We start from the raw sequence: 25,890 nt of genomic DNA on the forward strand, positions 1-25,890 counted from the left end.
ATTGCTGATGTAAAGCAGGTTTTGTTACTTAAAAGAAGCTTTAAAGGTACGAAAAACCCTCAAAACCACAAAAACGCAAAATGTAGGAAGAATCTAATTCTCTCTTGCAGCTGTAACATAAAAACCATTCAGCATTTCTTAGCCCTAATATAAATGTGTCATATAATTGCCGGTCAGGTATAAGGGTAAGTTACATACAAAGCCTTCAGTATCTCTCATACAGTCCAAAAATGGTCATTATTGTAAATATACCCTGAACAGACATTTTACTTATGTAAATGACCAGGGCTCTTTACAGTTGCTTAACATGGTGGATTTTCAGAGTTCCTCTTCCAGCTTTGCCTTTTGTTATTCCTTCCATACTTTTGATTCTTCAGTTTCTTCCACCTTTTAAATTCTTTTGCATGGGTTCAGATTGTTTCTTTTCACTTTTCTGGCCAGCTGCTTTGATTTTGGAGAATGCACAACCTGCTCTGGTCGTGTAATTTGGGGCTTAAACAAATATAATTGAACATTTCAATGAGAAAAAGACAAGTGTTGATACTAAATTATGACAGAGTGAATGTTTGCTGAACTTAGAATATTAGTGAATTAATGACAAGGTCATCCAGACTCCTGAAACTGTATGTAACTTTAATCTTACAAAGATTTTGAGATATTTTAATAATACTCTAAATGTAAACTTCAGAAATTCTTGAAGAGCAGTAGGGTATGTGGAGAGGGAATAATAAATATCCCAAGGTTACTCATTTTAGCTTTTCAGGTAAATCCTTTTTGCTGGAGTAATATACTCTTAGCTTCAGCATTATTACGTATTTCAAAAAACCATTTTTGTATGCTAGCAAGGGATCTTTTTTCCTATGTGGATAATATAATAAAATATATATATATCTCATAATAGACAGCAATTATTCTGGGAGGAAAGTTCTAAAAAAATTTTGGAGATGATAGAAAATTATATGGAATATTGGGGGGGTTTATGTGGAATGACAACTACTGGAAAAAAGTTTCAGCCACTGATTTCTATTCTCCACTCCTCTGTGACAGCCTGAGCATTGGTTAGCTGCAGAGTGACTTAGATTAGGGGACTTCTTAGGGGTTAAAATTGGTTTTCTTTTTACTGGGATAGTTCTAACTCAGATCTGTTTCCTGACTCAAAACAACCTTTGTCCTTGCAAGAACTTGTGCTGTGCAGTGTGCAAGCAAAAACAGATATTTTTTTTTCTTGAAGCAATAATGCTTTATATGAGACAGTGACCAGAGTAATTGATTTTTTAAAAAAATTGTTAACCTTCTGTCAGTAAAGTCATAAAAGATTCAGTTCCTTGCAAAAAAAAAAAAGGCTGTAAGTAGTACTTAAGAAGAAGCAGCTGTTTTGGCCATTAGAATTTGTGTAGGTAGAGAGTCTGTATGTAGTAGATGTTACTCTGCTTGTTCGTTTTACTTCTGAGATTGATACCCTTGGGCAGGATGGGTTCAATGTGCAGCTAGGGTTTTTTGTTTAGAATAATTTTCTTTTTTTTTTTTTTAATATATAATTCATGGGAAAATGGAGTATTGGTTGAATTGTAAATTAAACTATCTTGTGAAAGGACAGTAGTATCATTGGTATGAACTCTTCTGAAATTTACAGGGAGTATTTTTGAAGACCAAATCCCTAATGCATTGATATGTTCTTTTGGGATGGAGATGACAGCTGAAATATTCCTCCTGTTAACTTGGAGACCTGCTCTGAACAACCTTGGGCCCAAATTGGGTGTTAACTTTTATTGTCTTCTTCCTCTGAGTTGCTAAGTTGAGGTTCTGGTGATCTGCACCACTCTGGTAGGTACCACCAGGTGGAAGATACCAGCCTATTCTCTGTTCTGTCATTTTAAGGGATTTATCTCCAGAATAACTTCTGCTCAGGAATGTGGATATCCAGCAAGCATACAAAAGCTCTAAAAATATTCCCAGCTGTTCCAGGTAGAGTAGTGACATGATAAGTTGTCTCTGTGCTTATGATCCTTCATTTCTCTGCAGAGTGCTCATGGAAACGGATCCTACAGTAGTGGTGGATACCACATGTCTATAGGGGGAAGTCTGTTAGAAATTGTAAGGAGGCCATTGTCATCCTACAAAATAACCGAGTAGCTGCTATTGCAACAAAACATTATTTTTACTGATCTTGCGTGTGGAGAAGCTCTGAATACAGTTTCCAGATCTGCAGAATAAGAAGTTACTAGAATTTTCTACCCGTGGTAAACATCAGAGGCTCTTCATATCAAGGTTTATCTTTCTGTGTAGCTACATCCTATTCTAGTGACAAATTACTATGTATATCTATATACCACTGTGTATTTATTTAGTAAAGCACCATGTGCAAACAGTTTAAATGTCTGCCTTTCAATGCCAGTGATTATTTTAAATCAAAATAAAGTAAGGCAAATTTCATTTTTCAACTTAATTTGCTCTCCTTGCATAGCGCTGCACAGTAATCTGAATGCAGAATTTGTTTGGGAGTGCTGTGCTCTCATTAGTGAGTTAAATGTATATTAAAAGCAAACTGATCTAATTGAAAGTGGGATAGTAAGTGTTGGTAGTGTCTGTAAATTTGAAGTTTCTGTTATTAATAACAATACATCTTGTGAGTAAGGAAATAGAAGCCATCTACCCAAGCTTATTATGCATCCACGTGTGTCTTACCATTTTATTTAGAAGTGGTGTACGAGTTGATAGCAAACCATCTGATAAATTGAAATTACATAACTAATGCTAGCATTGCACATCGGTCTGTGTAGTCATATTTGACCTACTAATTCTTCCATATGTAAAAGCGATCCATATTTTCTTTCAGTGAATTAATTACAGATGCATGCAAATTTTCCCAGGGAGCCAAAATCAGATGTAGAAGTATGAAAGACTTAACTCATCAGAGACCTGATGCACAAAATGTATCTTGTGATAGATTTGCTAAGTGGCAGTTCTACATACTGCTACCCTTTGTGTTAATAAGAAATACTACAGCATGAATTTATAGCTTCATTGTAAGAGTGCAGGAGAGGTATTCCCAAGCATGCAGACTGACAGAAACAGTGGCCTTGCTGCATGATAAAGCTTTTAAGCTTGTGAGTTAGATTTTTCCAGAGTAACACTAGAATTATTTTTATTACTATTTTTTAAAAGAGGTTTTCATAATTTTCAGTAAGATAAGGGCTATTCTTGCAGCACCACACTTTTAATAACTGCAGTGAAGGCATGCTTGTGGAAGGTCTAACGAAGCCCGAGTAAGGAACTGGCAGATAGTCCAGTTGTTATGCTGGTGGAATTGGAGTATTTATTGAATTAGTACTGCTCTCATATAGGCGCAGGAAAATGTCATTGACATAAATTAGCGTGATGGGAAAATGCAGACTATTAGTATGAGAAGTCTTGAGGAAACAGTGAACAGAAATACCAGTTTACTAACAGTAGGTAATTCTTCTTTCCATATTTAAAATTACCTGATTTGTTAAGTGCTTTCGATAATTTTTCTTCTGTATAAATTTAGGTTGCTTATATTTCAATATATTGTATGACTGGTGAAAGGGATACAGTCATTTTATTACCAGAAGTATGGTAAAGAAAATTGGGCTACTCTGAGAGACATACAAACCCCTTCTTGGTGTGGGTAGGAGATTCTCTGTGAATCTGTAATTAGTATATATTTCTAAACTTTGTTGACTTACGTTACTGGGACAAATTAAAATAAAATAGGCTGGTTTTGTATTTAACTTGCGCCTTCATGTCTGCCCATGAAGTCAAGAAATACCAGTTTTGGTAACGTGCTATTGCTGGTGTTACATTACCACAGATCTAGAAAAGCACTGAGGTTTGTGTTGCGACAGGGCGTGTTGAGAGATGTAAGGCCGGTGCTCTGTTGGTGACACCGACCTCCAAGCTTGGGTCCCCTGTGCTCACCCAGAGGAGGTGCTGAGGCTATTCCTAGCGTGGGAACGTTTGGCTGGGAGCTGCGACAGCTACCCAGCAGGAAAGATTGAGGGCAGAGTTTTCTGGGCTCCATCTGGTGAAGATTTGGCTTTCTGTTTGGAAATTACATCCGTGAACCCCATCTTGAAACTCAGCGCCAGCCCTGTCTCATGCTCACAAAACGCAGTGGTGATGTGTGCTCCTCCTTTGTCCCGAAGCTGGTGCATCAGCAGTTCTTTCTGTATCCCAGTGAGATTTGAATCTGTAGTTTAGACGCTGCTGGTTTCCTTACCCATTTCTGGGTTTAGTTTACAAACAGAGTGAATGATGGTATGGCCTGTAAACTGGGAGGATGAGACCTGGTTGCTGGTTGTCCTCCAGTTAACATTTGCATTTTTATATTAAAATTTACTTGGACAGAAACAGTGCTACAGTCTTTCTCCATCTTCTGTGAAAGCACCTGTTTGGTAGTCCTAGGGAAGAGTCCAGGATGGGAAGGGTGAACAGGTCTAACAATTGTAATTATTTTATGGCCGTTCCATGCTTTAATACATTTCTTAGCTTTTAATAGTCAAATAAATACACCTTCTACACAGCGGCCAAGGAGGCTTCAAAATATAGACAGCTCCTTGGACGAACTGAAATAATGCCGAGAAAATCTGCAGCTTAATATAGTTTAGAATTGGAAGAATAAAAGACTGAATGTCCCCTGGTTCTTTTGCACAGGGTCTTTCACCTGTAAAAATTATAGCCTATAATCTCATTTGTGATGCTCTCTCTTGTAATCTAAGGGGGTAATTTTTCACCACCTGAAACTACTCATGCAGGAAGAGGACTTGGCTGTGGGTGTGTTTCCTCAGGCAGAGGCACTGCCTGTAAGTAGTGGAAGAGCCTCAAAGGATCTGTGTAATGGGGGCTTCACGTTGAAGCAAGAACTTGCTGCCCACTGCCTTGGGGGACCTGGCTGGTGCAAATGGCAGGTAAAATGCCACCTTTGTTGACCAGGTTTCAGGCTTACTTTTCTTCACAGTTAATTGACTTGGAAGTTGTGTTGGTTTGTATGTTGTTGGGTTTGGTTGTGGGTTGTTTTTTTGTTGGGTGTTTTTCTTTGTAATCCACCTTTAAAGATTCCCTTGTTCTTGCCTGAAGGATAGGCAGGGCTAGCTGCAGAGGCGTAGTTAGTAAAGGCACTGGTGCACGATTTAGACGCACTTGGTGTTTTGCTGCTGAAACAGCATACTCCACCCGTGGACTTGTTTGAAGCTCTCACATATACTTTTTAAGGCAAATACACAACTTCTTGGACAGGTATTGTGCTAGTGTTACTGGAATTGTTTTATGCGTCCAGTGGAAAAGTAAGTGTGCTTTGGGCTTTCTTCTTTTCTTTTTTTACACTTTTTTGGTATTTTATTTAAGACTGAAACTTTATTGACTTAATACTTATCCTAAAATTAATAATATTCTGGAAAGGGATTGGGGAGTTAAGTGGCTGAAGTTTAGTTTATTCTAATAGAAGTTTGTTAGACTTACGTGTATGTAGTAGATGGTCCTTAACTCTTACACTGTTGATTACAGGAACGTAGAGAAGTTTCCAGTTGTTTTTATTTTGCATTTCCTTGACTATTAGATGGGAAACTAGCCCGTAAGATGGACATTGCCATTATGAGTAAGTATATATAAAGTATTAACTGTTTAGATTGCTCAGGTGCTGTGTGGCTTATCTTTGATGTGATTATGCAACCTTGATTTAATCCTTGTCCACTTAATTGTGGAACAACTAAAGAAAACCTTCTGAAGAGTCAGGCAGGCACTGTGTTTTAATTCACGTTGCTTCTTCTCTCTCCTCCTTACATATTACTTCTTGTTCTCTCCCTGTTGTAATACGCCACCTAGAAACTAAACAGACTTACAACAGTCCTCTTGCTTTCTCTTCCTTTGCCTAACAGCGGAAGGTTATGCTGCGTTTCAAGAGGACAGTTCCGGTGATGAAGCTGAAAGTCCTTCAAAGTTGAAGCGGTCCAAGGGAATACATGTCTTCAAGAAACCCAGCTTTTCCAAAAAAAAGGAAAAGGATTTTAAAATAAAAGAGAAACCCAAAGATGAAAAACACAAGGAAGACAAACATAAGGAAGACAAACATAAAGAGAAGAAGTCAAAAGACTTAACTGCAGCAGATGTTGTAAAACAGTGGAAAGAGAAGAAGAAAAAGAAAAAGCCAATTCAGGAGACAGAAATACCTCAAGTGGATGTTCCAAGTCATAGACCCGTGTTTGGCATTCCTTTGTCTGATGCGGTAGACAGGACCATGATGTATGATGGCATCCGCCTGCCAGCAGTTTTCCGTGAATGTATAGATTACGTAGAGAAGTATGGCATGAAATGTGAAGGCATCTACAGAGTTTCAGGTACTCTGGGCACACTGACATGCAGGCTCCTAAGGTCTTTACTTGCAATTTCCTTCTTATTTTGCCATTTTCAACACCTAGAGACTCTGTTTATAGCTGCATTAATTTTAATTATCCAGAAGATAATTGGGTAGCTAAAATTAACAAATCCCTAGGTCTGAAGTACCAGAAGAGTTGCTAATATGGTGGTACTGCTTAATGGCAGTGAAATACACTTGGTTTGGCCTTTTATGATAGGCCGGTACCAATAAATTAAATGTGTTAGTATGGCCAGCTTGTATTTTTGTACTTCTGCGTTAGAAATGCAATGCTAGTTGATTGCAAAAGCAAAGATGAGATATAACCATTTTATTACTTAAGCTTCCCACTAAGTTGCTTTTTCCAGTTGCTTCCATTGTATGATTTTTTTTTTTCTTAAAAACTTCTTTTCTTTCAGCAAATCCACTAATAAGCAGAAAATAAAAGTTTCGCTATTTAAGCTTAGCAACAGCAGGCTAATTAGCCGTGGTAGTTGCATAACATCAGCTTACATAAATGAAACATTGGTTTTAGTCACGTTAAACAAAACAGTCCCTTTATTTGTGAACGGCATCCGCAACGTAAGTCGTGTAAGTACTTCTGTATGTTTAAGGGAGCAAGAACGAGTGAGAAAAGGAACTTGAGGAAAAGCATTTGAAACAAATTGCCTAGCACTGTAAAACAGTAATCAAATGATTTTAAAGGCTTCATTAAGCTGTCTTCATGCTGTTGATCTGCATGGTGTTTGGTAGGCATGCATAAATACTGCAGCAGCTTAAGCAGTTTCTTCATCTTGCCTATTGGAACATTCCGGTTGTGTGTTTATTCAAGACACGATGTGTTGGGAATTTTCTCAGAAGAAGGTGTGTTTTCCGGACTTTCTAGGTGTTCTCCAGTGCAATAGCACCCTCTTGTGTGTGTAAGATTGTTTAAATTGAGAGCCCAGAGAGACGACTGCAGTGGCTTAACAACCTACCAGCCGTTGTGATGACACAAATTATTTGGACATGAAGCTGAGCACATCTAACCTGGCATTTACTATGGGCTGAGTGCACCCAGTGTTGCTTACTGTGTATGAGCTAAGCTGCGGCAGCACATTAAGTCGGGGTAGCTCAAATGGGTGTTTGAGCTTTAAGAATGAAATTTCCCCAAGTTTGGGGAAGATTGGAATGTCACTGAGTGAGTTATACAAACACATTACAGAAAGTCTTGGCTGGGTCGAATAATTGTACGAACACACTTTTATTCATGCAGTGCCTCAAATCAAGAATCCTTCCTGTGTGAGATTCCTCCGCTAAGGAGGGCCAGCTGGAAATCTGGAAACTCAAAAGTGTGGGGTTTGTTTTGACAGAAGAAAGCTGTTATAGGTAGAACTTGTTGCACAATATTTGAGTTGATGACATATTTGCTGCTTGGCTTTGGGCTGTGTAGTTGAACAGCCTGAAAGACGCTGAATGCAAATACACAATTGAACTTATGTTCCCCTATCCTTCCTCACCCTAGGAAGCAGTTCCTTGCTGCAAGGGAATGCAGAGCTGTGGTTTTGTGTCATTGCAGTAGTCAGTGCTTTTAAAAACAGTCTTCAGCTCATTTTGAGTCATGATTTTAACTTTATTACATGTGGATAACCTTTAAATGGTATTCCTCAATTAGCTTAAGTTGTAAGGCGAGGTGAAGTAAATGCATCTCAAAAATGAAAAAAGTTTAAATATAACTATATTTATACATTCATAGTTGAAGATTTGTTTTAATTCTTGATTTAAATATTTTAAGGAATAAAATCAAAAGTTGATGAGCTAAAAGCAGCCTATGATCGTGAAGAATCTCCCAACCTGGAAGAATACGAGCCCAATACAGTAGCCAGCTTGCTGAAACAGTACCTACGAGAACTGCCTGAAAATTTGCTTACCAAAGAGCTAATGCCCCGCTTTGAAGATGCTTGTGGAAAGAGCACAGAAGCTGAGAAAGTTCAGGAGTGCCAGAGGTTGCTGAAAGAGTTGCCAGAGTGTAACCATCTCCTAATTTCTTGGCTGATCGTCCATATGGACCATGTTATTGCAAAGGAACTGGAAACAAAAATGAACATCCAGAATATTTCCATAGTCCTCAGCCCTACTGTCCAGGTACGTGCACCACACAGCAAGCGGTAGAGCAGAACTTCAGCCCAAGAAAGACTTCTTTGTAGGAATTCGCTTGCAGGTGGGAAGCGGGGAATTGTCTGAGACAGTTAAGCTAAATTATAACTTCTCTTTATACCTTGGGAACATAAAATGCTGGGAAAGAGGGAACAAAAGACTTTCTGAATGTGAGCTTGCATACTACAGGCCTGATATTTGGGGTATTATGAGAGTATTGCAAAGATTGCTGTCAGGTTTTTAATTCCTTTGCAAACAGAAGTAATTTAATGGTGAATTTGTCCAATAATTCATGCAGATACACAGTTTCTGTGGGCTTGTGAGTCAGTGATAATTCAGTGAAGGCAAGATTGTTGCTTAATTTTAATATCAAGCCAATGATGACCCCTGTCTTGCAAATAGAGCAACTTGGTGCAGTAATGAGTTGGGTATAATGGCTGTGGTGTCTGCAATCAAACAGCCAGGGAAGAACAACTGACTTTTAGTTTTCAAGACGATTTTGTGGTTTCTGGGTTCATTAATTGCTTACTAAACATCTTGGAAAGATGTAATTTAAATGCAGCTCAGAATTAGTCCTGTGCATAAAGGAAACATGGCATTATTGGGTGTGGGTCTTCTAGAAGCAAGCCCTCACTTTAGAAAAGCCTGGCTTTATAATTAAGAGTCTAGGTGGAAGCCTAGTAGCAAAAGGGCCGGGTTTTACTCTTGGCCGCTTTGCTGTGCTGGACACTTTCTAGCTAACAAAAGAAGTAACAATTAATGTAAAACAATGCAGGCCCAATCATGTTTTGTTGTTAAGTAGATTTTAGCAATTAGAGTTCTGTCACTGCCTTCATTTTAATCTTTCTTTCAGGATAGATTTTGAGTTTTAATGGAAGATACAGTATAAAAAGAATATTTGCTTCTGTCTCATGTTGAAACAAGGAATAATACAGTAGCAGCTTCTTTCAAACTACTTTTTCTACTTTATTAAACCATCTGAGAGAAAAGTTGTAGCCAATATTTGGAGTTTGGAAGAAGAGAGAGAAGGTAGCCAGCAACCAGCTATAGTTGGTGTTCCCTCTTGCCTGTTGCTGTCACTAACCCCCTTTACATGAGTAAAAGAAAGATTTAATACATTTCTGTATCTAAAGGTGATGGAAATAATTGTGGTAGGTTAAGATGTGTGAAAATTCTGAGCTTAGCATGAAAATGCCTCAGATACACAGGTAAGAGAGAGAGAGTGAAGTGATTTCTTGAGGCCAGCACTGGGTTGTTTAAAGTATCAGTTTTAATCCAGATGTTAATCTCTGGACAAACTAACATGACTGTGACTCACAGAAAGGCATATTAAAGACTGTTTTGTTTCTGGAGAAAGATTATATGCTTCACAGGTAAAGATGATGTGAATAAATCAGCTTAAGCAATACTTTGTCCGTCCTTTCTTTGCAGATCAGCAACCGTGTCCTGTATGTGTTTTTTACACACGTTCAAGAGTTCTTTGGGAATGTGACCCTAAAGCAGGTGACCAAACCTCTTCGCTGGTCAAATATGGCAACAATGCCAGCACTTCCAGAAACACAAGAAAGCATCAAAGAAGAAATCAGGCGACAGGTTGGCAATTACTTTAGTGGTTTTCTGTTTGATCTTTGTCCTGGCTTTTATACATTCAGCAGTAAATTCTCATAAGCTTTTAACATACTCTTTAATTCTATCACAAGTGTCCTGTCAGTGGAGACCAGTGGAAAGAGAGGAGTGATATTCTTGCCCATTTCACATGTGGAAAGTTGTTATGGTCTTGCAATGATGAAAGCCATGGATTGCTGTGCTATGGAGTTCACTACTGTTACCATGGGAGGAGAGTTAGGAGAACATGTTGGAGTGCGGTTTCTTTCATATCGCTCTTCAGCTAGTTCTAGATCATGTGCTGAGTGGATGTTAACACTTGTTGCTCAACATGTCAAGCACTGAAAACCAGAATTCCAAGCCTGTGCTCACAAAGCCAAAAAGATTTTTTTTCTTTTCAGTCTGTCCTGCTATGACACGCGAAAGGCACTAATTTCTTTGGCAATGTTTCTAGGAGTTCCTACTCAACTGTTTACACAGAGACTTGCAGGCAGGGATAAAAGACTTATCCAAAGAAGAGAGACTCTGGGAGGTGCAAAGAATTTTAACAGCTCTTAAGAGGAAACTAAGAGAAGCTAAGAGACAGGTGGGTAACTTTTCTATTCATTGGCCAAACATCTAAATCATGGATCCCTCATTTGTGACAAGACAGAGGCACCCAGTCAGTCAGGTCAAACCACGTTTCAATCTTTTTACTGCAGAGTTTTTCATCATAACTTTACATGGCTGGGGAGCCACCGCATGTTCTGGTGCGCTGGCTCTCCCTAGGCACAGCAAGATCTTCACACTCCTTCACAGCTGTTTACAAAAAGAAATATGTAGGATTAAAAACTTAAAGTGTTTAACACAGCATGTATTCATTGTATGCTTAAAAGAGTGGGCCCTGGAGTACCACAAGGAATTAGTGGAAGACTCAAAAGTTAAGAAACTTAAGAAGCATTTTTTTTTAAACTGTCATATATCCCAGAGAAGGGACAGACTTTGCTGAAAGCTTTCAAGACAACAGAGATGGTGGTTCTAAATTTGGAAAATAAGACATTCAAAAAAATATATCGTTGTTCACAGTAAATAAAGTGACTGTGGAAGCTGTCCTTTTAAAAGTTGTTCTCTTTCTCTGGCAGGAGTGTGAAACAAAGATTGCACAAGAAATTGCTAGCCTTTCAAAGGAGGATGTCTCCAAAGAAGAAATGAATGAGAACGAAGAAGTTATAAATATTCTGCTTGCACAGGTAGAGAGCAGGCACTTCTCTGTTTGTCTGCTGGTATCTTCTTGTTCTATATCTTCCAGAAATATTAAACACACTTTTGTTCCTTCTAATGCAGTGGGAAATCAAAGACTTAAAGGATTCTCTCTGTCCATTAAAATAGAAGGCTTTGTCTGACTAAAGTCAGGAAGAATGCTGGCTGCGGGAGCGAACCCAGAGCCGAGTAGACTCTTGTTAACAATGCACTTCCAAATCTAACCGGTTTTAATACCGTTCACTACTTTCCTGCTGATCAAAGGCAGGCAGGCAGGCAACTATTTTGGCTTTTTTGCCTTCCTTTGCTTCCCTCAGAAGCTTTGATCTCCTCTCCACTGTACTTTCCTCCTTATATTCATCTTCAAAGATGTGTTTTATAATTCAGTTTTTCTAGTTATTTTACTGGTTAGCCAGAGCTTTCCCCTGTGATTTAAGGAAACAGGCAGCCAGATGTGCCAGAATTTGGTGCGTCATCTCCACAACTATTCAGGACAGCAATCATCTTGAGGATTAAGAACAGGCACTGTTGGTTTTGAACTTACATTTGCTTTGAGGTTCAAAGCAAGTACGCAAACCACTTCTGGTGAAAGCATTTCAGAGAACAGCATCATCTCACACTTACTGTATGCTCCTGTAGCATGTAAAGTCAAGGCTCTAAGTGAGCTAATTGATCATTGCAGGAGAATGAGATTTTAACAGAACAAGAAGAACTGCTGGCCATGGAGCAGTTTCTGCGGAGACAAATCGCCTCGGAGAAAGAAGAAATAGATCGCCTTCGAGCAGAAATAGCTGAAATACAAAGGTAAAAGGGAGACAGCTTACCTCGGAGCCCCCGCCAGGAGAGCACTCTGATTAAAATTACATATATGGTCTTCTGAAATAATACTCTAAACTACAGTTAAAAGCTCACCCTATGAACATCATGTTTGAAAGCCACTTCTTTTTATTGAAATCTCAGCAACTTTGGCCCTTTCAGGATATTTTTCTGTTAGTATAACAATGGCATTACAATCTAAAGGAAACAAACAAAAAAAAAAACCTCCCCCTAGGAAATCACTGGTTTATTAAATTGTTTTGAAAGGAAATGCTGATGTTTTTAAAACCATTGCAGATTATTCAGCAGATGTAAGTTAGCTCTTTTATCCTGCTGTAGTTCTGGAGAAGTTGAGGAAGTGTTTAAATGGGAGTTTGTCATTGGTCTTTCAGTCGCCAGCAGCATGGCCGAAGCGAAACTGAGGAATATTCTTCCGAGAGTGAAAGCGAGAGTGAAGATGAGGAGGAACTGCAGGTCATCCTGGAAGATTTGCAGAGGCAGAATGAGGAACTGGAGGTAAGATTTCAGTCTTAGTATTAATTGGTACTCTCCTCCTTAGCAGCCACTTGATTGAGTCCGTGCAGAAACGTTTGCACGCGTGCAAAGCAGCAGCTTTGCATCTATTTCACCTATTTTATTCTGTAACACCCACATGCTCTTTTCAAGTCGCTATCGTGCGCAAGTCCACGTTGCTGCCTGGGTTAACAGCAAAACTTCCTTGTGCGATGCTAAGTGCCCCCCCCAGCTACCACAGCTCTTTGTCAGAAGGAGCCCTGATGTTTGTTTTCCTTACTTCAAAGATAAAGAACAATCATCTGAACCAAGCAATTCACGAGGAGCGAGAGGCCATCATAGAACTGCGAGTGCAGCTTCGACTATTGCAGCGAGCTAAATCAGAGCAGCAGGTGCAGGAAGAAGAGGAGCCAGAAAAACGTGGGGGTGTTTCTCAGCAGCAAAGAGAGAGTGTCTTGGAGACAAAAGCAGCCAAAGAGCAGCCAAAAGCAAGCAAGGAGCAGCAAGTGAAGCCATCGCCAAGTAAAGACAGGAAAGAAACTCCAATTTGATCCTTGGATATGCATAAAATCAACTGAACTGTGCAAATTACTGTAATTTGAGTCTAACTGCACAAATTATTGCTGGCTGTGTACATTCTGCAAAGAAACTTTTCTTTTAAGCCCTGGAGACTTTTGTCTCTGATACTTGTGGCTTCTACTCAGGCTCAGGTGAGTTTGGAGAGGCCAGAAGAGTTTTCCAGTTAGTATCAGATTATTTCAAGACTGGTTTCCTTCAGGTGATTTAAAATAATTCAGTACCATTTTTATTTTAAACCAAAATCATTATTTACTTTCATTGAAGCAGGACTGGAAGAGCTCATTTTCAGTAAATAAACAAAACCACCCCCACAATTACTAATTATTTGCCTTGTGAATCTAGTCATCCTCATTCACCATGATTTCTGCTTATTAACGTAGTCACTTCTTGCTTGTGCCTTTGATACCTTTCTGGTGCAGATTATATACAAGGGAGCTTTAAATTTATTCTGGGTTGGCTGAAAAGTTGGGAGACTGCGGGGTAGCGTGTTTACCTAACATGCCCTTAAGCTTCCTTTTTTGTTCCGAGATGTACTGAATAAATGTAAAATCTTGGGAGATGTTATTTATGTCCCTGTATGATGGAAATGTTCATCAAGAGCTGTTCATGTCTTTTAGCGAGGTAGGTAACCCATTCACTCATTTATAAACCACCATCACTGTACCTGTTTAAGACAGGCTGTGTTCACACTGCTGCCATAGAGCCAAGACCTTTTTCTTCATTCATTTTAAATGTTTCAGTCCCTTGGAGAAAGCCACTGAGGAATGCTTTAGGCAGCAATGGGGATGGGTTAAGTCACTTCAGACAGAGCTGCCTGACCAAGCAATAGAGCATTTCCCTCTGCAGAAATGCCAGTCGCTCCTGTTTTCCAAATCAGCCTGAAGAGCAATGCCAAGGGGAGGCACTGGGGGTCAGCAATCCCCTCCTGGGGGTGGGCGTTAAAAAAACACCACCAAACACCTGGGACTTGCTTTTGGTTTTGCTGCTGCTGCTGCTGCTGCCCATCAAAAGCCTCCAGCCCCACTGGCATTCAAGGGCCATTTCATGTTTTGGATACACTCATGAGACTCATCCATCAATTCCCATACAAACTCCACAGAGTGCATATAGCCTATAGCTTATTTTTCAATCTGGATATTTATTTTCAGCACCTGTTGGATGTGGTTGTATTCTTTATCTATTGCACTGTTGTGAATCATTGGCCATGATTTGATTTTGTACAAATAATGCTTTGATATGTTAGAGAAAACAGCATAGTATTTTTTTAAAATTTGGAAAAAAGTTTATAAACACAGAAAATGTGGTCAGATTACAAATGTAAACTAAAGCATTCTCCCTTGCCTTCGTTACATACATTTTATATTTGCTGGCAATATTTAAATCTTTTTTTTGTTTAATTCACACTAATTCCTATTGAATTGTCATGGATTTTTCTAATGTTCTTCAGACAAATCTCTTAATATTGGTTAACTTTTATTTTGTTAGGATTGTATTTATCAAGCAAATAAATTCAACAGCCATTTGAAAGTAGTTTCTACTTTATCTACTTCATAATGCATAGTATCTTTTTCTAACGCAAACAATAGTTATTCTTGGGTAGCAACCTGCCATTGAAAAGTTTAGATAAAAAATGAATTCAAGCTGTCTAAATGGCTCTCCTCTGAAAGAGCACTGCAATAGAATTTCATCAAAATCTTCCTTAACTCAGCTGAGGATCAAGTTTGATTTGGTCAAATTAAAAGTCTTTAAGACTTTGCTTCTCTTTTACCACTGGAGACATCAGCTGCAGAGGTAAAAACCATCCTATTCATTCACATCATTACTTCCAGCACACCAACAGCCACCTTTCCCCTGCAGCCTTACAATGCACTTGAAGTGTTTCCCCACTGTGTCTCACATGGAGGTGGAATTGCTGGTCCTGCAGTAATACAGCAGCCATAACCAGAAATTCAGTTTCATAACGCCTGATTTTCTTTCACATTCTTTCAAATATGCGATAAACAGTTACTGATAAAACTCCAGTAGTTAAAATCCTAAGTGTGAGTCACTGCTGGCCCAATCAAACAGGCAGGGAAGCCTGAGGGCCTGGGGAAGCCCCCAGGGCAGGTGACTCAGGCAGCTGCAGTCCCTGGTCCCCCCAGGGCTCCGGGGGAGGCTGTGCCCCAGCTCCTGGCCACAGCCTCCTGCCCCCAGCAGGGTCAACCAGACCTCACCACAGGGGTGGCTGCCCCCCCAGTGCTGGTGCTTGCAGCCCCTGTGGTGAAAGCCACACTGGCAGCCATGACTTCAAAGGCTGCCTGCAGCAGTTATGAATAATTAGCTAGAAGAGGCAAAACTAACTTCAAATAAAGCAGGTAGTAATTACAGTACAGTAGGCCAAGTGTAGTGTTGAGATCACCTTCTAAGCTGCCTTATCAATCCCAAGTGCCTTACAATGACATCAGAGCTGCAGTGCTGAGGTGATCCCCTCCCATGGCACCAGCACCACTGGCACAGCAGGCCGCCCTCATGAAGTCTGCACAGGCCTGCAATAACCAAGTCATCTAAATCAAAGTATCATTTAAACTGATGCAAAATAAGACTTTTTCCAACAGCATACAGCTTGTTTGTGCTGGATGCAGCAACAGAAGCTCTGTCGGACACTTTGGACAGACTGACTTACCTTACTGCAATGAAGAAACAAGAGGCCTGCAATGTTAATTCCAGTGTTCTGGACTCAACAAAACTTCTGTGATGGTTTGGTGTAGCCCATCTGCTTTCCTTTTGGAAATCTAAGTGCTCCCATCACAGAGCACTACTTGAGAGAAGGGGGGGTGATGGGACAGGGGACAACTACGTACCTTACTTGTTTTTATAGTCGTGCTCAACACAAGCCTAGAACAGATTTTGTCAAATCGGTCAGAAACACAAACAGCACAAGAAGCACCATATAAACAAGCAGCCTGAAGTGAAATGTCATCACCTGAATGGTTGAAGAGGGTTGGGCATGTTTATTTTATTTATTGAAAGAAAAAAGGAAAAAACAAGCAGTGAGCACTACTCCTCTCAGATCACATCCCCACAACCCGTCCCATCGCAGCCACCTATACCCAAAGCTATGCCTGGCAACACAGACCCCCAGGGCACACTCTGCCTCGGGCTCAGCACTGGCACTGCTGACCCTCTGCAACACAATGGACCACTACCAAGTTTCCTCCAGAGTTTCTCATGCTGCCAAACATCTTAACAACGTGAGCAAGGAGGTCTGCCAAAGGATGATGTTGCAATCCATGTGATTTTAACCGAACAACCCCAGACCCACACACTGTAAGAATTCCCCATGTGAGCTTCAGAACACAAGAGCTCTCCGCAGAGAGATTACAGCACAGGGCAGCAAGAGCTGGCAGCCCCACGACCTGGCCCTGCACTCTGACTATACAAGAGCCACAACAGCAGCTGACAGCCTTTCTACAGCTTCTGCTAACCATATCAAAAGGGGCCTGTGGGGAACAGGGGAAGGCAGACACCAAGAAAAAGGCCAAGGCTAAAGGTGTCTGCATCCTAAAACTTCTAATGCTGTTGTTCCTCAGGTCCTTTTGACTTGTCAGCTGACTCCTCCCTGGATACCTCCTAGATACCCCTCCAGCTCCACAGCAGAAACACAAGGCCACTGGAGAGACCACAACCTACAGCAAACTGGGCTCCTCAGCCTGGGCCTTCACCTTCCCAAATCCCTCTTCTCTGCCGGACCCCCTGGTTGGTCCAGGAGAGGAACCGTAGTGCTGCTCCCCTCACTCAGAGCTCCCCTTCAGAGGGGGAAGAGAGCTGGCAGCGCAGCTGTGCTTAGCTACAGCTCAGCAGGTGACTGGGGAAGTCAGCAGTTGAACCATTTTGATTTGACAGATGGGAACGCTGCATCCAACATTTCTGCACCGAGGAACATCATTTCCTGACAAGCAGGAGGTCTGCCTGGGAGTCCCGTCAGCTCCTGTTGCTGCACCTCCTGTGCACAGAACCTCACTCTGCTACTGTGAGCCACCGCCTGTTTTATCACAGTGCAGGGCCTTGAGGTAGACAGGGGTAGGACATCTCTGCTGACAGTGCTGCTTAAAGGAAACAATATTGTCAGGCATAAAAATCCAGGTGGTGACCAAAGAAAGAAAAACAAACCACAAAACCCCTCAAGTCAAGAGACCAGAAGAAAAAAAAACAGTGAAATAAAATGACCAATACAAGAGAAGTGGCCCAGCCCCCACTTGAGCCTTTGTTGTCACCTTACTCAAACCAAGTTTACCTGGGTTCTTACTTACACAGGAAACTTGGAGTGACTAAAAATTAACCCAAATTTCTTTTGATGTTTGGACAGCACACCTTTCCTCCTCTCCGTAGCCTTGTTAAAGAACACGCAGAGAAGTATGCTCAGTACCTTTGCTTTTCACAGTCACAACTCAAACCCACCGCAGGTAATCCTTTTAAAACATTTCCCATGCAGAAACATTACTACACTACTGAAGAAATGGGTCACAGCGTTTCAAGCAGAGCACAATCGGAGGGCTGAAAGATGTTTAAACATCTGTTTACTTGTCTCCGCTAAGTCACGGTGTATTTTAATCGGCTTAGATGTACTCCAACAGCAATTGAACCCTAAACCAATCCCATTACCTCGGGCTCTTTATCTTTCTGATCTAAGTAAAAAGTAAAGTAGAGTTAAGTAAAACTAAAAGGCAGAGGCTGAAAGCTCTCAGGGTGGGGGGGAGGAGGAGATCACGCACATTTTAAATGAGCTTTCCTGTCACAGTCTTACATTTTTAAGGCGGTCTATCAGTATGTCCTAACTGCATATAAAGAAGAGATTAATCACTTTAAGTGTAGTTTCCATGTTGTCTGAATGCCAGCACAGATAGGAAGACGAGCCCTTCTCATCAGTATCAGCAAGGGGAGCACTGGCATAACGGGACAAGCAGAATACAGTACCAGCTTTTGTCCATCTGTCTCAGACTCCTCTTCCCATCCTAGCAAGACACAGAGGTCCCCAGGCTGAAATTGGGTCAGAAAACACACAAGTTTCCACACCAAAGGGAACAAAAGGAGACCTTGCCAACGGGAAGGAACCCAATCAAAGCGTAAGAGCGTGCCTGAGGCACAAGCCGCAGGACAGCCTTTGTCCCTCTCCCCTCTCTGCCCACCCACTGCCAATTCAAAATTGCTGTGTCTGTTCTCTCTGAACATCCGACAGCAGAGAGAGAAGGGGGTGAGCACTAACTAGTACCCAATGAGTAACTGAGGGGGCATGATCCACTGCCTGAACACGAAACCCATCACAGCCAGACCTACATCAGCACAGGAGGGTTGCCAAGCCCATGCAAACTTTTATTTCAGCTGGGCTGAAATTTGCCTGCTGTTCTGCAGTCCTAATGAACATAGGATCTTGTCCACAGGGCCAGGAATTTGTGCGACAGCTACCTGGCACATTCAAACCAGCAAAAATCAATTTCCTAGCATCAGTCATGTCTCGCTTAAAACCAAACCACCCTCTAGAAGGTTCCAGGCATTTGCCAGTTTTATTGGCATGAAATCTGCATGAAAGCACGGTGAGGAAATGGCCCTACCAAATCCTGACGGGTCTCTGGGGAGGAACAACAGAAGACAGAGAACCTGCTGTGAAAAACAGCAAGCAGGAGAAAGGCAGACAGTGCTGTAACTAGGACATGGGAAAAAAGGGATTTCCCACGAAGAGGCTCCAAGATAAGCGAGCCAAGAGATTAAAAGGAAAACAATGACAATTGCTTGTGAAGGACTGATCTGGTAGGGTAGGCAGGGGTAGAGCTATGATACTGCTGCTTTTGGGAAACCATGGACCAACAAGATGACTATTTGGGAGCTGCTTCACTTTCTGCTCAAGAAATCCTGACCAGAAGAGAAATGAATTGAGAGATGACGCTCAAATCGTTCTTCAGGGGAGACACACAGGAGGGAATTCACCAGGATCTTTGGTGGTGTTCCCAGACGGTACCCCACAGATAAAACAGCTCCTTTTTTCAACACTCAGTTCTGAGATGCACATTTCCCCAAATCCCATATTATCCTTAGGAACAAGCTGAAGCTTGAATTACTGACATCGCTAACGCTGCAGCATGAGAACATTCCCTATCAGAGTTAAGCAATACAGACTACATCCCTCAGGCTGTAGATCAAATGTTCTTGGGCAATGGTGAGATTATAGCAAGTCTTTCCTTCCCTTTCACTTCTTGGGAATCATCAAATGAAATAGGAAAGAGATAGACAGGTCCATGACATGTTGGGTGGAGGGAAAAAGAGAAAAACAGCTATTTCTTCCTCTTCCCTGAAGAGGATCTTTATTTGTTACGTCAGGGGAATTCAGGCAGTCTGCAACTGAAAACACTCAGTCTTCCTTAGGAAAAGCCTCAAACTCTCCCTCAAATTCACAGGCCTGAACCAGTAGCGAAGAAATACAGAACAGAGACAAATAAAGCATCCAGATGATGTCTCATTTTTCAACTTAAAGGTGTCTTACCCTTAAATGACTAGAAGATACCTGAAGGGATCAGATATAATCCTTTGTTCTACTGGACCAGTGGAAGAGTACATTAGAATAGTCACAGAGTTAGGTTGGCACATGTTCATTCAGGACTCCAAACACTGGCATTGCTTTTAAGTCCCAAACTCCTCCAAGTGAATACTGCACTCCATTGACAGTTAGAAGATAACCTGAAGCATGCTCTGGTCTGACCAAAGAGCTGATCCCATTCACCTCAGAAATTGCACACATGACCCAAATACAATTCAATTGTCATTACACTGAGGCAAAAAACAAAGGGATTTACGTACCCTGAAAAAAAATGCAGAAACCAACTGGACTTCAATGCATATTTAAACAGGAATAGCCTGGCCTGGGAGAGGACTAGTTACTTTCAGTTGTTCTCTGGTATGGCAGCAGGGAGAGCTCAGAAATCCTCCTGCCTGAAAAGCTCACTGCTCTCACTGCTTTCTGACAGTCTGCTGTCACCCAGACACAGTGCTGTCACACTGCCTAGTCCTCCATGGACTTCTGTGTGATTTCTGAACAATTATCAGAGAACATGAAGAACAGAAAATTTAATGAGAATATTACCTGTACTACAGGAACTTCTGACTGGGACATATAGTTGCCTTTTCCAATTGTAAGCCAAATTTGAAAAGAAAAAGGGACAAGCAAAGGAACCAACCAACAAAACCCACCACCCAAAACACAAACACACACAAAAAACCAAACCCAACCCTTAAAAAAAATAAAGCACAGAAACAGAAAACCCCAAATCCACTAAGCTTCAAGGCAGAGATTACTGTATCTTAACCACCTCCATGACCATACTCAGGAATAGGAGAGCAGGCCTTTGGGGAGTAAATAGCAACTTTCTGTTTACTAGAGAAGAAACTGCAAAAGAATTTATTTTCTCAAGAAAAGGGGTGGGGGGAGGGGAAGACACACCTGCCTGAGGCTGAACTGCCAGGGTATCAGGCACTTGACTGATAAATGAAAATGTTCTGCTAAAATACATCAAAGATAAGCTGCTGTAGCCTTTTCTACCTCCTCAGGAAAATAAGCTTCACACACTTCAGGTTCAGCAGGCTAGAAGAAAGGTGATTTAAGCAAGTTGCCCCTGGAAAACACAGAAGGAGATACTGCATCAGGCATTTTAAATGAGAGGAAACAAAAGTAGTCAATGCACTGAAGGGCAGTTTGAGCTCACAGCTGCCTGTAAATCTGGACTGAGGTGGATATTCAGACTCACTTCAAAGACACCATTTCATGCTGGAATGACAGGTTCCTGACCACAACAGAGATGCTTGAAAGCTAAATCTAGCAAAACCTCAATTACACAGCAAAAGTACATCTGCACTGTAGTATAGTCCATCTCAAAATGCAAAAAAATTCTCCACAATCATTAAGCAAACCCCTTCCCCTGCGAGAGTTGTCAAAGTGAAAAGAACTAAGAAGAAAGGCCACTTAAATTTCAAACTTGTTCTTTTAATGTCTTAAAAAGGTCACAAGATTGCTTTCAATCTTATTAATAAATTTTATTTGGACAAGTAGAGAACAACTTGTATCACAACATCTTTTAACAACATGATTAAAGACTGCAGCACTCCAAGGAGGCTCACAGATATGTACAGTATATGAAGAAAAAAGTTGCACCTCAGAGCCGATCATGATCAAGTTAAAAATACCTGACTTAAAGTACATGTGCTAATAAATTTCCTTTAGGTCATGACCAGCATGAAAATAATTAGGACACAGGTACTCAGCAAAGTTTTCTGCTAATGGGTACAGCAATATGCTGCATTTAAGAATTAAAATCAAATTCTAGTTTAGTGTTAGAACTGAGCCCTTAAGAGAAATCCAAATTTCTACTTTTCCCCATTTACAAACATCAAAGCTATTCCCACTTAAGGGTGTGTCCAGCTGCACACGAATCAAGTCCTTGAATGATAAAAACTTTTAGCGCTAATACTGGAGGTCTTACATCCCGGTATAAATTTACCTGTCTGGCCATTTCATCTATCAGTTGCTACAGAAAATACTTGCTAAGTTAACTCCTCAGGAGAAACAATGCAGGTCTCTGGAAATCACATCCTTTCTACAATGAAAATGATCTGCCAATTCAAGTTTCATTTGTTCAGGAAGACAGAAGATTTAAGGCTTCGGTGGCAAAAATAATCCTCTGAGCAATGTTATTCTAAAGTCAAGCTGACATAGGTATGTTTACTTTTTCTTGACTTAAAATCCCTGGTATCAGGTTTAGATAACATCCACTTGTTAAGTCTGGCAAGAAATCTCTCCTTCCAAAGAGGTTGTACTAGATCAACCATTTTAGAAGCATTTGAGGATAGTTTGTTTAAAATTTTTTTTAATTATAGCAACATTCAGAAGTTTTTAATAAGTTGACGAAGCAGTGCTCATGGCATCATCTGCAATTTTGGTACTGGCAGGGTGTATGCTTGCAAAATATTTGACATCACTGTCATCATCCATTTGAAGCGCCATAATTGTTTGTTCCACAGCTTCTTGATGAGAGTTGGCAGAATTTAGAAAATATTCTGTAAGAGAAAACGCACAAGACTTATAGGAGGAAAAGACAGCAGATACTTCAACATAAGCCTCAGCATACTATCATGAGGTTCAAAAATCTCAGGAGACAGTACACAGGTGAAGTCAAACTGGAGTATCTGAACAGGCACACAATACACTGCTGAATATACCTATGAATTCACCTTGAGAAAAAAACCCAAAAACATTCAATGTTTCAAAGCACAGTTGCTGTAATACAGCTGTTAGAGTACAGGATTTCTATGGTCCTTCAGTATAAAAGTAAGCATGACAGACTCCATGACCAAAGAGGAAGAAAAAACCTGCAGGAGACTCAGAAGAAGTGTGTTTATATTTGTGATGGAGGGAAGGTATCCCAAATCCATGGCCATGCCACTCCATTTCACTGGCAGGCTTGCCAAATAACTATCAAACAATAAAACTAAGATAACATGAAATAAGAGTGGAAGAGTTCCAATATCTGATCGTTTTCATGAACTACACAAGTTGCATAAAAGCACGTAAGTACAAACAGCTCATAGAAAGGGCAATTTAGATCTGAGGTTTTAAAAACTTCTGAACTTATTTTTTAAATCTGTGTTTCATAATCTATCCACCATCCCTTATCATACACACAACATCTTTGAGGCAGGGACTACTCGTGTTATAAACTTACATAGTGGCAATGCAGAACAGAGGTGTACCATCCAGGCAGGAAACACAAAAATAACAAGGGCAACAACAAAAATACCAATACTACAATAACAACAAGAAGAACAGTGACAGCCTTGGCACAGTTAACAGAGGATAAATTACTGCACTTCAGCTGATCCATCTTCACTGTTAACACACGCTTACTCAAGAGTCTCCAGCATGCACAAAGCAGCTACGGATAGCCTGGTTCTCACTGTGCTGGCATCCTTTGTGCTGTCCAGTGTTTTGAACATTTTGCATTTTTCGTCACATTTTCTATGCTAGAAACAGCAGTCCTCAAGCCAGTGTAGGGTTTTGAGGAAGAACATGACCAGAACTGGATGAAGTACTGCCAGTGTGGATGCTCTGCTGGTTTACAGAGTAGCATTTCTAATGGTATTCTCCTTTACAGTGCTTTGCAATCTGAGCACTGCTGACTGCAATCTCAGCATCTGCTATGCATTGGGGATGCTCTCCTAAGCAAAGTCTGCAATTTGAAAGTTGCATGTCTAATTTCCCTCAAGAGACTCCAGAGAAACTTTCTTCCCACTGCTACCATAAAATATAAAAAAAACCAAACAGCAGCCATTTCTTCTCCACCAGTGAGAAAAGAGATAGTGGATTTAGTACAGAAGCATTTTTCTTTTTTATCCTTATTACACAGGACATCAGATTTTTTTTTAACCAAATAAAAAGCACTGCTCAACAATTTCACAGTTGCTAGTTATTCATTTGTGCTTTCTGTGCCCTGATGACACCTCTACAAACTAGCTCATTCAGGGAAAATGGTACCAAAAGAAGGGGCTAGCATATGAGCAAGAACTCTTATTTCCCCAGAGTTACACAACAATGGCTCTGATACCACCACAAGGTTTATGGTTTTATCTCAGCCAAGGTAACATTCCACACCAAGGAGACCGTAAAAGCAAAAGTGACCCACATCTGATGTTGTTTCTTCTTTCCCAGCTAACTACAGGAAAGTGGAGGGACAAAAAGATACGCAGCCAGTCCATTGCAACTCTTTCCGACCACTAACCTTTCTCTAGAAGGGTTTGCTTTAATGTTTTTGCAAGCAGGACTCGAACATTTGGAACCCTGTCAGATGCCAAGTGTAATAAGTGTGGCAACAGATGCACAGCAAACTGGTCCATGGGCAGGCAGTCATCTTCACTGATAGTCTGGCAAGACGACAGAAGCAATTTCATTAGATTTCAGCACAGTGAAGATAAAACCTCAACACATAATCAAAGCTGACAGACCTTACTACCTTCATAACATGAATACAGTAGGTAACATCTACAAAGTTTTAAAATACGGTACAACAATGCTTTCTAGCACAGAGTCGTACACAACGAAGCAAGTTTGAGTTGAAGAAATTCAGGTTCAGTTAGAAGCCTGCTTTATTTTGTATGAAGTCTGGCAACTTCCTTATTTTTATTGTTTGGGGTTTTTTTAATCACTGTATCATTTGAAAACAGGGAAGAAAAGTCAGAGACCTTCCCAACTCTTTTTAAGACTGATTCAGTCTTTGTTTTAACTAGGTACTATATTAAGACAAGAATGGTCCATCTCAATAAACATCCATCGTACCCGAACACGTGTCTCTCAATAAGCTCAACGCTCCCATTTCCCCAAATACTTCAAAGAACTGTCCCTCTTGGGCAGCAGTCATGTTGGCTCCCAGTCTGCACCTCTGCTACAGCCTCCACATTTGACTATTTCTTCAGGACCCCAGCTAGTTGCAACTCTTCTGCTTATTTTGCTAAGAATACATTAGTTTTGACCAAGCTGCACTAGCTGGCTAAGGAGGTACAGACAACTCCTAGCACTTGATTTCTAAAAAGTAACCCTAAAAAGTGGCAGACTACTGTAGCATATTATCAAAATCTCACTTCATGCTGACTAACAAAGCAGCTTCCCAACTCAGGGATTATTTTGCTATGGTTTTGTTTTTACTCAACATCTGACAGCCTGATGTTAACATGCTAAGCTAAAGATGCATGCAAGCTCATCCATGGAGCAACACTGAAGAAAGCAGCTGTGAAACCTTTTCCCTTGGAAACAAAGTTCTTAAATGTTCATGAAAATAGTGTCAACAGACAGCTAAAGAGTACCAGTTGCTATGCCCCCTTAATTCTTACCACCACCTCCTCCCAAATCAAAAAAGACGAACAAAAAGACATTTCACCTGACAAATAAAGACAAAAGTTTGTCGACCAGACCATTTGCGGCATCTACAGAACTTTTCAACAAGTTCATTCATGAGGTCTGTCACGAAGGTTGATGGCGAAGCCATGTACAGCTTTTTTACCATTTCACTGACCTGGAAGAAATGAAAAAAAAAGGTAAATACAAAGGTTACTTCTGACCACCAACCCTCAGAAGTTTGAAAACCTGAATATATTTAGATTGCTTTACCAGCTTGTAAGAAATCCAACGAACAGATGACACTTTGTCTGCACAAAGGCTGAAAGCAATAGGTCGCAAGTAGTCATAAATGTCTCTGGCACTGTACAGATCTAGAAGCAAGATCAGTTGCCTGCAAGATGGAAGAACCGCCAAACACAGTATGTTATAATAAGAAAAAAGGTAGCTTTAACTATGAATATGAACGTTTATATGACACCACTTGCCAAATAGGCAAGGTGGCCTAAATAAAGTTACTGAAAAGTAAAATCTTCTCTTTTTCAATGCCATCAGTTTGACTATGGGTCACTTGCAAATTTTAAATTGCTGCTTATTCACAATAACAGCAAAATGCTGCATGAGCTCAAAGAATGAAAAACTAGGGGAGAGGCAAGGGAACCAAGGTTGTGTTTACATGCAGGGATCCTGATAACAGCTACAATGCAGCACCAGTGATCCAACTGTG

At 40.7% G+C, this 25,890-nt stretch overlaps 2 protein-coding genes across 13 annotated transcripts in view; one reads left to right on the forward strand and one right to left on the reverse strand.

Annotated features, from left to right (window-relative positions):
- RALBP1 (ralA binding protein 1) overlaps positions 1 to 14,785 on the forward strand; it is a 35,463-nt gene extending 20,678 nt beyond the window's left edge. For 3 of the 4 annotated variants that reach the window (XM_075744422.1, XM_075744421.1, XM_075744423.1), the window contains exons 3-10: positions 5,895 to 6,353; positions 8,145 to 8,494; positions 9,938 to 10,099; positions 10,566 to 10,697; positions 11,233 to 11,340; positions 12,033 to 12,154; positions 12,559 to 12,682; positions 12,967 to 14,785. In XM_075744422.1, coding sequence (XP_075600537.1) covers positions 5,895 to 6,353; positions 8,145 to 8,494; positions 9,938 to 10,099; positions 10,566 to 10,697; positions 11,233 to 11,340; positions 12,033 to 12,154; positions 12,559 to 12,682; positions 12,967 to 13,230 — 1,721 coding nt within the window. In that variant the 3' untranslated portion in view covers positions 13,231 to 14,785. Of the gene's footprint in view, positions 1 to 5,523; positions 5,615 to 5,894; positions 6,354 to 8,144; positions 8,495 to 9,937; positions 10,100 to 10,565; positions 10,698 to 11,232; positions 11,341 to 12,032; positions 12,155 to 12,558; positions 12,683 to 12,966 lie in introns of all 4 variants that reach the window. The other variant, XM_075744424.1, reaches the window with a different exon arrangement.
- A 6,460-nt stretch (positions 14,786 to 21,245) lies between these two features.
- The window catches only part of PPP4R1 (protein phosphatase 4 regulatory subunit 1), a 69,623-nt gene continuing 64,978 nt past the window's right edge, over positions 21,246 to 25,890 (reverse strand). For all 9 annotated transcript variants that reach the window (XM_075744434.1, XM_075744425.1, XM_075744433.1 and 6 more), the window contains 4 exons: positions 25,437 to 25,557; positions 25,207 to 25,341; positions 24,055 to 24,196; positions 21,246 to 22,336 (listed from right to left, as the gene is read on the reverse strand). In XM_075744434.1, the coding sequence (XP_075600549.1) occupies positions 22,173 to 22,336; positions 24,055 to 24,196; positions 25,207 to 25,341; positions 25,437 to 25,557 (562 nt within the window). In that variant the 3' untranslated portion in view covers positions 21,246 to 22,172. The remainder of the gene's footprint in view (positions 22,337 to 24,054; positions 24,197 to 25,206; positions 25,342 to 25,436; positions 25,558 to 25,890) is intronic.

Source organism: Balearica regulorum, chromosome 2 (genome assembly GCF_011004875.1).
Source record: "Balearica regulorum gibbericeps isolate bBalReg1 chromosome 2, bBalReg1.pri, whole genome shotgun sequence".
Taxonomy (NCBI): Eukaryota; Metazoa; Chordata; class Aves; order Gruiformes; family Gruidae; genus Balearica; species Balearica regulorum.